Below are 13,249 nucleotides of genomic sequence, written 5' to 3' on the forward strand. Positions count from 1 at the left end.
TTTTTCGTTATCTGCTCATCTGCAATATGTTTATAAGACGTATGTCAATGAATAAGTATGTCTCTGATGTTTAGAAGACATTCAGCAGACGACTTTGAGATGTTTATGATTTAGATTGTTTGTAAATCTGATCTTTTTAAGACGTTTATAAGACATTCAGCAGATGTCTTTGAGATGTTTATGATTTAGATTGTTTGTAAATCTGATCTTTTTAAGACGTTTATAAGACATTCAGCAGATGTCTTTGAGATGTTTATGATTTAGATTGTTTGTAAATCTGATCTTTTTAAGATGTTTATAAGACATTCAGCAGATGTCTTTGAGACGTTTATGATTTAGATTGTTTGTAAATCTGATCTTTTTAAGATGTTTACAAGACATTCAGCAGATGTCTTTGAGATGTTTATGATTTAGATTGTTTGTAAATCGGATCTTTTTAAGATGTTTATAAGACATTCAGCAGATGTCTTTGAGATGTATATGATTTAGATTGTTTGTAAATCTGATCTTTTTAAGATGTTTATAAGACATTCAGCAGATGTCTTTGAGATGTATATGATTTAGATTGTTTGTAAATCTGATCTTTTTAAGATGTTTATAAGACATTCAGCAGATGTCTTTGAGACGTTTATGGTTTAGAATGTTTGTAAATCTGATCTTTTAAAGATGTTTAGCAGATGTTAATTAGATTGCGATGCTTTCCAGATGATAAGATCCCAAACAGACGTATCTCGGAGACGTATGTGTGGTGGGTACACTTCCCCTTCCACAGGGGTAAATAAAGCTGACACTTCTCATTTTCAGTTCGGTTTCTATACGAAGGTTATACAAACTGTGACAAAAGGAAAATTAAACACCTGATGCATTCGATTTTGGTCCATCCGGTAGGCTAAAATGTATTTAAAAATGTAATTCAATGTTCAAAAAATGAAATGAAATGCTCAAATCGTGAACCAAGCAATATAGAAAATCAACGCCTTGATGCACCAACTTTAAGATCCGGAAGATGGTGATGTTGAGCAACTCATCGAGTTCACGTCCACTGTTCTGAACATAATGTTAAAGCATGTGGGCTCCTGTTATAACTCCTTGTTGCGTACAATTAATTTATATTAGTACAAAGTAACTTTATGCAATATAACGTAATTTATATAGTTATTTCACCGCAGTGTTGTGAGAAATTGTCACTCGGTCTCATGTGATAACAATATAAAACTTATCAAAGAAAACTTTGCTTATATCGTATATTTTCCAGGATGATAGGCCAAATGCAGCAACATTTTCTCGTAATCGGCCAAATACGGTATGCTATTGTTTCGCTATGATTGCAGTCGCTGTCAGTGTATTTGTGACACAGAAACCTCTTGCCATTGCACTTTTTATACTCTTCCTGTTCTTCATTGCGTGCGTAAAAACGCGTAATAACTCGCTTGACAGCCGGACCACGCCTGGAAAGTTTGGGGCGGAGAATCACAGTTAAATTGAAGGATCAAGACAACTGCTAAAAAAACCAAAAAAAAAAAAAAAAACAGTTATCCTTCAAAAGCGGAATAATGTCGGGAATAGCCTCTACCCTAGCCAAGAACAGAGCGAAGGCTGCAGGGTTTGGAACTAACGCCAATGCGACTAAATATCTCAACCAGGACTTTGAGGCACTGAGGAGCCAGTGTCGCAGTAAAGGAACCCTGTTCTCAGACCCGACTTTCCCAGCCGCACCCGAATCTTTGGGCTTTAAAGAACTGGGAGCCAGCTCTTACAAAACCAGGGGAATAGTATGGAAAAGACCCAGGGTATGATTTTCTAGAGGTTTATGTTAAATGAGCAACGGATATAGTGTATTTTACCTCATTAAACGGGGAATCGTGTGATGTTTTATTTGTACTATGCTGTTGAGTTTATGAAAGCTGTTAAACTCGGGTCAATGCCAGTGTTTTAGACCCTGTTTTGCATACAAGTCTAAGGGGGCGTTCACTGGTGATTCTCTCGATACCTATGAAGAAATGACCTTGTCATATTTAACTCCAGTTCAGTACAAAAGACAGAAATTATATTTTGCTTAAAGAAAATTAAGCCTTAGTTTAAGAACATTATTATTATTGTTATTATTATTATTATTGCATTGTGCCACTTTTGGGAAACTTAAGCACATTTTAGCCCCAGACAGTGTTGGGGAGTAACAGAATGCATGTAACGGGATTACTTACTTGAAATACAAAGTATAAGTAACTGTATTACACTACAGTTACAATTTAAATCATTGGTATTTAGAATACAGTTACATTCAAAAAGTATTTTGATTACTGAAGAGATTACTTTGCATTTTATTGTCATTTGTTTCATTTAATATTTAGTGCTTTCAGATGGAAAACATTTATACATATAAATGATGCAATCCAAAGTGCATTTGAACAGCAGTGAAACACTTTCTTATGATGTGTTACATTCATATGAGCAGACAGAGAAGTAAGTTTGAAGTAAGTTTGGAGCAGAGGAAATAGAAATAAACCTTGTGTAAATTGTCAGCTTTACGCTAAGCTAAAATGCTATTTCTAGCCATTTTTTGTGCACATGTTACCAGGCACTGTAACGCTTTTCCCAGGAGATAAATGGTTTAGTCTGACAAATCATGGAGCCAAACAGCAAAAGTCTGTATTCCACACATTTAATGGCAGATACACAGGCTACACGCTCTTCTCATACATGAGAAAATTAACAAACCATTAGCGTCACAAAACATACAAGTATAATAAAGGTCAGGGAGAGCAGATCGGTCATCATCCTCTCTAGTAACTCTCTAATCACACAGTACACGCATATGCAAATGAGATGGTCAGCCTCAAAGGTACCCTGCATACTAATAGAATGCATGTAAATACATTGTCTTAATTGTTACAGAACAATCATATTTTTATATCAAGAAAATTCACATTGGATCATAATTTCTTCTTTTCTAGTAAAACCTTTGATATTAGGGCAAACATCATATTCTTGATAATCATTTTTGTATTGTTTTCCTGTAAAAATATCTAAAAATCATTAAAACAAGATCAATTTGATTTATCTTGTTTTAGAAACAACACTGCATAAGATATTTAGATTTTTCAGAGGATGTATTTTTAACGTGTATTTTGTCTTACTGTACTGGCAGAGTTTTTATAGTCAAAACAAGTGAAAAAATCTACCAGTGCTGAAGAAGTAATCCAAAGTATTTAGAATACGTTACTGACAATGAGTAATCTAACGAAATATGTTATAAATGACATTTTACAGCATGTATTCTGTAATCTGTAGTGGAATACATTTAAAAAGTAACCCTCCCAACCCTGGCCCCAGACCCTGACATACATCACCCAGATGTCAATTTGAGTATTTTTTTTTAGGTTGTTTGCTCATCTGCAATATGTCCATAAGACATTTACTCTTGGATGTCAATTAGACATTCAGCAGATGTATTTGAGACATTTATGAGTTAAAATATTTGTAAATCTGATCTTATTAAGATGTTTAGCAGACGCCAATTAGAATGTGATGCTTTTGAGAAGAAAAGATGTAAAACAGACAACTCTGAGATGTATGTGTGCAATCTGCAACATGTCAGCAGGTTTTACTTCCAGATAACAGATTTATGTCCAGATCAAATTTGACATAAAATAGCTAAATTGATTGAAGTTTCATTTTGACCATCAGTGGTCAGAATAATAAAAGAGCTTTTATTTGCAATCAAAAAAAAAATCAATAAATAGCCTTTATTTTATTTCTTGTTTTGAGGATGGGACCCACATATTAAATGTAAACCAACCCTACTCGTATATGCCATGTCTATATCCTTTCCTTTTCATTTATTTTCATTTCATTGCAAAAATCATGTATAACATTAACCTAAATGTGTTTCATGTGGTTACATCTGAATCTGTTTTTTCCACGTTATAAATATTGATAAGAATGACTGAATCGACCTATTTGGTCATACGCTATCAACAACAACAATTAGTTTAATAATCATTAATTTGGATGTAATCAATATTAGTTTAAATCTAAATTAAATAATATTTTAAGATAAGATCAAATAGAAAGCTAAAATAAAAGGAACGCATGCACATTTTGACATCTATTCTTTTTACATGATGATATCTTGTGCAGGAGCTGTGCTCAAAACCACAATTCATCGTCGGTGGAGCTACAAGGACGGATATTTGTCAAGGAGCCCTAGGTAAATGGAAATAAAAGATTTATACATGTTTAGGATAACTTCTTAACAGGATCCAGCATGTTAATTCTCTATGTTTGTCAAACGTGAAGTTTTAAACCTGTTCTTTTTTAACTTCTCTCCCTAACTTCTCTTTAAACATACCTACTAGTCGATATTGTGTGCAAAATGTTACAACTGCCTCAATCAGAAATTCAGCTTAGCTATTTAGTGGTGGCCATTTTCTCAGCACATTTTACACTGTTATAAGATTTTGACAGGTAACCAAAAAATGTGCTTCATTTTGGTTACATCTAAAATAACTGGTTTTATACTAGGCTAAAATATAATTGTAATATGACTGATTCAACCTGGCTGCATTTTGTTAAACCAACAAAATTAATGTTTAAGGGTTAGGTCAGGTAGAAATATCTACTTAAAGTCACACAGACATTTCAGTTTTAATTGAATATACACTAAACACTATGTTTTGTCATATATAGGTGGGTTGATTAACATGTCAAGACCCTGACATGTTAATTTAACTAAGCTTTTACAATTAACTGAGTTTGTATGAACTTGGCAAGCAAACACAGCAGACACACCGTGCAATTCCTAAGGGTGTGTCACTTTCTGAACGATGCTTTTAAGTGTTTATGTCTTCTAGTGGCTTTGCACAAGCTCTTCCCTACTATACATCTCTCACTCCTTTTCTTGCTCTCATTCCTTTCTTTTCTTTGTTTAATGTTAGACAGTTTGCCGAGCCAAACTCATAATGGAAACCACCTGGACACGGAAACCAGCCGGTGGGGTGGGGGTGGGGGTTTGAACGTAAACGCTCTTGTTTTTAGTGGCTGTAAAGACAGAAAGACTTGGCTGGAATGGTCTTGTTATAGTCAATCTCTGCTGCTCACATTAAAAACATGCAAGTTAAAAATGATACATGCAATAGACTGCAGAAAAAGCATGGACTGTCACTGTTGTCTCAGTTTTGAACGAGAGCATGTTCTCACAGAGACACACAAGTTCCTGCTCTCCTCTCTGCTTTTTCAACATGTGTCTGGTTGCTCATACTTGCAGCTCACCACTTACGTGACATGAAAACCACAACTGCGCTCATTGGCTGGTTCTGTTAAATCAGGAGCGTAATTTACATGCGCTCCCTCAAAATGTGCCTAATCTCATTTATTTTGGGGTATGAATATCGTACCTTTAAAAAGTGGTTTTGTAAGTTTATTTTGCATTACAAACATGGTTACAACTAATTCCATATCCGTATCTTTTTATAAAAAAGTCATTCTACAAAAAAAGTGCCATTTGTTCCCCATGTGTAAAAGTAATAAGCTGATGCCAGTAATCAATATGAATTATTATGCGCATTTTTCTACATATCAACAAAAAACTTTTTTCTGCAAACAAATGTGAACTTTTGATAAAACGCCTCTTTTTTTCATCACTTTATCTAATGTTTTGTTATGTTTTTCAGTAAGGGACTATCTTAAAATGCCAATCCTGCACAAGACTTGTGAAGTTAAATTAAAATGTAAAAATGTCAACCCTGTTACCTTCTTGAAGGCATAGTAACTGTATGTCCCAAGATAAATTAAAATGCTTTAATGAAATGGCAAAGTGTATATTATTAGCAACTAAACACATTATTTATCTGATGAAATGTTTAAAATAGTACAAGAATATACTGTAAAAGTCATCTGTAGCAGTTTCATAGAATGATCCAAAAAGACTTTAGCGAAGACAGAGCTTGCATGTTGTATTAAGTGATTTGTTTTGAGGTCTGTATGCTGCAAGTTTTCTATGCGAGTATGTTGGTTTCTACTGCAGACCACAGACCAACTGTAAACACAACACAGATATCACGTCCTGTCTCTCAGTCTTCTGTCTCTTTGTCTCTCAGGTGACTGCTGGCTTCTAGCTGCCATTGCCTCCCTGACCCTGAATGAAGATGTTCTAGCCAGAGTCGTGCCTGATGGACAGGACTTTGGTGACAATTATGTTGGAATCTTCCATTTTCAGGTGTGTGTGTGCAGGTTACACTGTTAGAGTAAATAGGTCACGCTTTGCATTTCAGTGCACATGTTGCAATATAAATACTGTAGATTAATATTGGACAACATTATTTTATTCACTGTGGAGGGTTCTGGGGAGTGTATTGCTCTTTCATTGTATCAATGTTAAATATGTGTAGCACCCCTTACTTAAAGGCAAATGTCCAAAAAACATGGCATTACCATAGAACCATGAAAAAAAATAAAACATGGTATTACCATAGTACATGTCCCAAGACCATGGTGCAATGTCCAAATGCCCATAGCAATAGAATAGTATGGGTCAAAAAATGCTAATACAATTGTACATGTCAAAAGACATGGTAATATCATTGTACATGTCCCCAAAATATGGTATTTTAATAGTACACATCCAAAATAATATATATATATAGTAATGCCATGTCTAAAAATACATGGTATTACCATACACTGTAAAAAATACATGTATTTTTACAGAGAAAATACAGTTTAACATTCATTCACATTTTTCATTAAAAGTGTGAAATTCCCCAAAATACATTTATTCACACTAAATTTACATTTTCCCTGTTACTTAACTGAAACTGATAATCTCCTTTAAATGAAGGTAAACATCATGTTTTTACATGTGAAAATGAAATTTTAACCTTAGATGTCTGTAAAAATATTTTTACAGTGAAAAAACAGTATAATTGAACATTAATTTACATTTTTTTAATAAAAGTGTTAAATTCCCATAAAAATACATTTATTCACAACAAATGTACATTTTCAGCAAATATTTCTCATTGAAAAAAAAATTTCGGTTAAGGCTCTGGGTTACTGATCAGAAAGTCAGGGGTTCAAGCCCCAGCACTGCCAAGATGCCACTGTTGGGCCCTTGAGCAAGGCCCTTGACCCTATCTGCTCCAGGGGCACCGTATCATGGCTGACCCTGCACTCTGACCCCAGCCTAGCTGGGATATGTGAAAAAGAAGAATTTCACTGTATATGTGCAAATGTATAATGTGTGATAAATAAATAAAATTATAAATTATAAAATTATAAATTATAATTATATTCATAATAGTGTCAAAATTCATCTGTAAACTCCAAAGTAAAATACATTTTTTGCTGCTTGTTCAGTTTACTTCATTAAAATGAAATCAAACAAAATTTCAATTAGTGAAAAACACTTATTGTAGAAATTTAGTATACAAGTTTACTTAATCCATTTATATTGGGATTTCTATAACTGTAAAAAAATGTCTGTAATTTAACAGAATAAGAATCCAAAAATGCTACTGTAAAAAAAAAAAAAATAAAAAAAAAATAATTGGTTAACAGGTAGTAACCTTAACATATACAGCAAAAAATTAGAATATATTTAATAAGACAATACATGTAATTTTACAGTAAAATATTGTTAAAAAAACATATTTTTTTAGATGTAAAAGTACCAAATAATTAATGGTGAAAATGTATATTATGTCTAACAAGAGATTAAATGTACTTTTATGGTAAAATTTTGTTAAAATCACGGTGAAAAACAATAATTGGGCATTCCCAGAATTCCCTGCGTGAGCCATCACATTTCATTGTATTTTATGGAAAAAGATATGTTTCTTCTTATTTTTTATATCAGTTATGTACAATGGGTTTTTCTATGCTATATTTTATGCAGTTTAGTTAATGTTAATTACATCATTTTAGTGTCACATTTGTTACTGGGATGGTGTTTTGTATTTGTGTAAGTAACACTGTGCACTGTCTATACATGTGTATTAATTTAATTATTGTCCCTGGAAAGGTCACTCTTGATTAACTTTAAGTCATCATGTGGCCTTTAGTAGTTACAGTGTTTAACATTATAGACTAAAAATAAAATAAAAGCATATAAAGTGAAAAACAGATATTTGTATTTCCAGAAGGCTCATATTTGAAGTTTTTAACATTTAATAATATAAAGGGTAGTGAACTGTAAATTCACGGTATTTTATTGTGGATGCTTTGCATGAGACTTTATGGGGAGAGTAAATGTTAAAATTAAGAGCAATTTTATGTGTTTTGGTGCAAGATGAATAAAGTAATAAGAATAAGCACCCTGTGCTGCCATGCATTTACCGTTATTTTAAGTCATTGTTTTTTACAGTGTAGTTTATGTCCCAATACCATGGTGCCATGTCCAAAAACCCATAGCAATAGCATAGTATGTGTCAACAACCATAATCATACCATTGTACATGTCCAAAAACATGATAATACCATAGAACATGTCCACAAACATTGTATAAAATTGCTACATGTCTATAATAAAGCATGTCCAAAACTATGGTATTACCATGGTACTATGTCTAAAAAATAGTTTTACCATAGCACAATCATTGATGCCATGTCCAAAAACCCATAGTAATACCATAGTATGGGTCAAAAACATGGTAAAACCATTGTACATGTAAAAAAAAAAGAAAAAAAAAAGGATTTTTTAACATGGTAATACCATGGTTGCATGTCCAGAACTATGGTATTACCATGGTACCATGTCCAAAAACAAAATAAAACATGGTATTACCATAGTTTATGTCCCAAGGCCATGGTGCCATGTCCAAAAAACCCATAGCAATAGCATGTTATGGGTCAAAAACCATAATCATACCATTGCACATGTCCAAAAACATGGGAAAAGTATGATACCATTTGGAGCTGTTTTGTTTGTAACTGTAATGTAAAGTATGTCCCTTAAATATTTAGAGTTTTAAAAGGTCCTCTTCATGGTTTGGACCACATCTTGAGAATGAACATTTAAATATTATTCTGCACTTTCTGCCCTCATCCTTCAGTTCTGGCAGTTTGGAGAGTGGGTAGATGTTGTCATAGATGATCGCCTGCCTGTAAAAGACGGAGAGCTGGTGTTTGTTCACTCTGCGGAGGGAAATGAGTTCTGGAGCGCACTGCTGGAGAAGGCCTATGCTAAGTGAGTCTTTGTGTATTTGTTTGTGTTGTTTCTTGTGTTAGTGTGTTAAAGTGTGTGTGCACAGCAAGCAACTTCAAACTGCCTCAACCAGAAATTAAGCTTATTTTGTGGAACTTTCTAAGAACAGACAATAGGATAATTGCGTTTTCTGTTGGGGTGTCGATTGATAAAAATAATTAACCTATGCTATCAGTCGATATGTGTTAATGCTGCCAGATGCAAAGTTAATGTGAACTGTCATGGCAGATATTTATTATCGGAGTGACTATTTGCACTATGTGTAAGTAGCACTGCCACACTATGTGGTTATTTGCACTCCGGTAGTCTGGTGGAAACAGAAATGAAAGACAAACTGCTTCCCTAGTGTAGCTGCCAGAGGTGGGTAGTAAGGCACTACATTTACTCCATAACATTTACTTGAGTAAATTTTTGGGGAAAAATTTACTTTTAGAGTTGGTTTAAAGAGCACCTATTATGGTTTTTCAAATATCACCTTTCATGTAGTGTGTTATATAGCTGTTTGTGAATGTAAAAAAGTCTGCAAAGTTTCAAAAATCAAAGTGCACGACAAATGGAGTTATTGACTCCCAAAAGAAAGAACCGATTCTGAACACCTGAAACGAGTCGTTAGTAATTCCAGACTTACTTCCTGTACATTCCTATGTAATTTGGTAACAAAAAACCCGCCTCTGGTCTTCATTGGCTGCTCGCGAACAGCTTTGACCCGCCATCAAACACTACACTAAGCGGTAGACCAATCACAACAGACTGGGACATCTGACCAATCAGAGCAGAGTAGGCTCCCTGAAAGGAGGAGTTTAGAATGAATCCTTTATAACGGATCATTGAACGAGTCGTTTTTGACACTGGGGAAAAAAGGTAATGCTGCAATTTAAATTATGAGCAAATTAAAGTGTTTTTTGACCTTGGATGCTTGTAAATCTATTGTATGAGACCTTAAAAACAAAATTAGGCACGTTTAAAAACCATAATAGGTGCTCTTTAAAATTAGGTACTTTTTACTCTCACTCAAATACATTTCTAATGAAAAATAATGTAATTTTACTTCTTTACAATGGGCGTCGTTCTTGTCATTACTGGGTTTAATTTTAATTAATGTGTAATTTATTGAGAGGTTATTGAATGGGACTTTTACGACAGCAGAAGTTCACACAGCTGCGCTCGCTGTCACAGACTGTCACTCAAGACGAGTCAATCACTCCAGCAGCATCAAGCTCTTCTAAGTGAAACACTTTCTTCGCTCCACACAGTGAAAAAAAGAATAGTTTCGTCATGCACTGCCTTCATTTAACACCAAGACAAGCTGATATTTCAAGATTAAAATTGAAGCTCCATCTTAAGGCAGCATGTTGAGGTAATTTGTGGCTCTAATGCTAATGCGGGCATTTCTGTGACATGGTGATGGTCATTTTCAGGGTGATAATTTAACTGGGCTCTTATGACATCAGTTTTTAAGTGTATATTTCTAAATCTGCAGCAATATATTAGTGCGCTTTGTCCCGCGTCCCACATGTCATGAGCAGTATTTATGCATTTACCCTATCGCAGATATTTCGGGTTGATTAACTGTATAAATCCATGTAAACATCCCAGTTAAGTGTAAATGCCATTTGCTCTGCCGTCCACGTGATTGACAGCTGGAGCGCAAACAGACAATATTTCTGCACGTGCACAGAGAGGTGCACGTGGCGCGTGTGTGAGAGATGTGTGGGCCTGAGGCGATTGTATGGCGAAGAGAGTGGCTGTGTCTGAAATCATTCACTTGTTTACTCATTCACTATTTCCTATATAGTGAATGGCAGTGAGTCCACTATATCTCAGCAGTGAGTGAACGAAATGAGTGAGTGAATTCGGACGCTGACGTATACACAGAGCATCGGAGCTCTGGGGCTGTCGCAGAAACAACGTCACATATTAACTTTTAAAATACTTGGTCCTGCCTTGTTATTCTTATTAAATAAAATATTAATAAAATAAATCTTCATTCTGTTTGTCATTTATTTTTATTTTATTTTTTATTTTTAACTCCCCTTTTCTCCCCAATTTCCAATGCGCTCTAAGCTCGTACATCTTCCCCGCGGTGGGCAATTAACTGTTTTTGAGTGTACATCAAATGTTCACTTGAAATTAGAGTGCATTGTGGGTAGGAATGAGTGAACAAAAGTAGGGAATGAGTGGCTCACTCAGAATTTAGATACTTCTACAATATGGCGGACACCCGAAAAGCGCACTATATAGTGGATGGGGGCAGTTTCAGACACAGCGAGTGTTCCGCGACCGGGGTTGGTGCCCTATGCACTAGGCTGCGTACTCTGCATTTAGAGAGCGGCGGTACTGCTGTACAGAACTAATGACCTAAATTCTTTCGACACTGAAAACTGTAACTACACTGAAATAAGAATCCATTCAGCACTTTAAAAGCTATGAAATAGCGAAAGTAGGCATTAATAAAGCATAATCTTGCTTTGGTTTACATTTCAGCATTATATATAATATCCCAGTGGGACATTTTCAAGTTTTCACCGTAATAATTACTAGAAAGGTTTCCAAACCTCTCTTCTTATTGACAAATTCATCCAGATCTGAAAAGAGCTCTTAAAGGGATAGTTCACCCAAAAATGAAAATTCTCTCATAATTTACTCACCGTCATGCCATCCCAGATGTGTATGACTTTCTTTCCTCTGCTGAACACAAATTAAGATTTGCAGAAGAATATTTTACTTTTCATTTTGGGTGAACTATCCCTTTAATGTGATAGCTCAGCCATAATTTAATATTCTGTTATCATTTCCCTACCCTTATGTTGTTCCAAACCAGTGTGACCTTCTGTATTCTGTGGAACACAAAAGATGTTAGACAGAATATTAGAGACTGACAGTCTCAGTCACCATTCACTTTTAAAATATAGAGAACTCAGGCAAACATTCTGTTTCATCTCTATTTCCTTATTGTGTTGCGTGGAAGAAAGAAAGTCATATGGGTTTGGAACAACATGATGGTGAATGATGACAGAATTTCCATTAATAATAATAATAATAATTCTGTAATACATGTTAAATGTCTATTATGTAATGGAATATCGGGGAGTTAACGTCCATTATGTCATTTGTGAATGTAACGAGTTAATCACTACTTGAGTATTCTTTTAATTGGATACTTTCTTACTCTTACTCAAGTAATTATTTATGTCAGTACTTTTACTTGTACTTGAGTAATAATTTTTTAAGTAATTGTACTTTATTTTAGTACAGTTTTTGGGTACTCTACTCACCTCTGGTTGCTGCAGTGGAGTGGGGTGTAACGATGGTGTGAAAGTGCTTTTTCCATGCAGACAACCTGGGTTTGAATCCGCCTTTTGTCTCACATTTTAACATTCTGTTTTCTGTCTCCACTGTTAGTATTTCCTTTAATATTACTTATAATAGTAAATAAAAATGAATATAAATGTTCGTTTGGTCACAATGAAGGTCGGGGAGTTGAGAGAAAGGTTTGATCCGGACAAAATTAACCATGGTTTTACTTTAATAATATTGTTATGACCATGTTATTTGCCGAAAGCCATAGTTTTAATGCAGTTAACCATGGTGTTACTACAGTATTATTGTGTTAATATATTAATTTTATGCATACTATGATTTTACTACAAAATATTATTTACTACAAAATACTTCCATTGCAAGTGCCTCGCTGTAACTTAGATTTTTGTTGTTTTAAATAAAAGGAGGGATGAGTCTAAATATTTTTTTGTGGTAATCAACATTATGCCACAAATGCTGTTGATTGATCTTAACTTGTATTGAGCCCAGAATATTCCTTTAACTTTGCATACAAGTACAGCAGGCTTACACATGGGGATTCGTAGAATAAGGGTATGTCATTGTGTGGAGTGTGTTTTTAATGAACAGTGTTTCTAGTAGCATTTCACACCCAGTTACCCATCTTTAATTCTTTCTTTCTATATATTGTTGCTGGCCAAACACATAACCACCTGTCGTAAGACTTCTGACAGCAATTAAGACAATATTCGGAAGATGACGTTTAAG

General features: G+C 34.5%; 1 protein-coding gene across 1 annotated transcript in view; it reads left to right on the forward strand.

The window, feature by feature from the left end:
• Positions 1-1,434: 1,434 nt before the first annotated feature.
• Positions 1,435-13,249, forward strand: part of LOC127438759 (calpain-2 catalytic subunit-like) — a 35,191-nt gene continuing 23,376 nt past the window's right edge. The window contains exons 1-4 of the mRNA XM_051694584.1: positions 1,435-1,790; positions 4,141-4,210; positions 6,099-6,217; positions 9,051-9,184. Coding sequence (XP_051550544.1) covers positions 1,554-1,790; positions 4,141-4,210; positions 6,099-6,217; positions 9,051-9,184 — 560 coding nt within the window. The 5' untranslated portion in view covers positions 1,435-1,553. The remainder of the gene's footprint in view (positions 1,791-4,140; positions 4,211-6,098; positions 6,218-9,050; positions 9,185-13,249) is intronic.

The sequence above is a fragment of the Myxocyprinus asiaticus genome, chromosome 50, assembly GCF_019703515.2.
Source record: "Myxocyprinus asiaticus isolate MX2 ecotype Aquarium Trade chromosome 50, UBuf_Myxa_2, whole genome shotgun sequence".
In the NCBI taxonomy this organism is placed as follows: Eukaryota; Metazoa; Chordata; class Actinopteri; order Cypriniformes; family Catostomidae; genus Myxocyprinus; species Myxocyprinus asiaticus.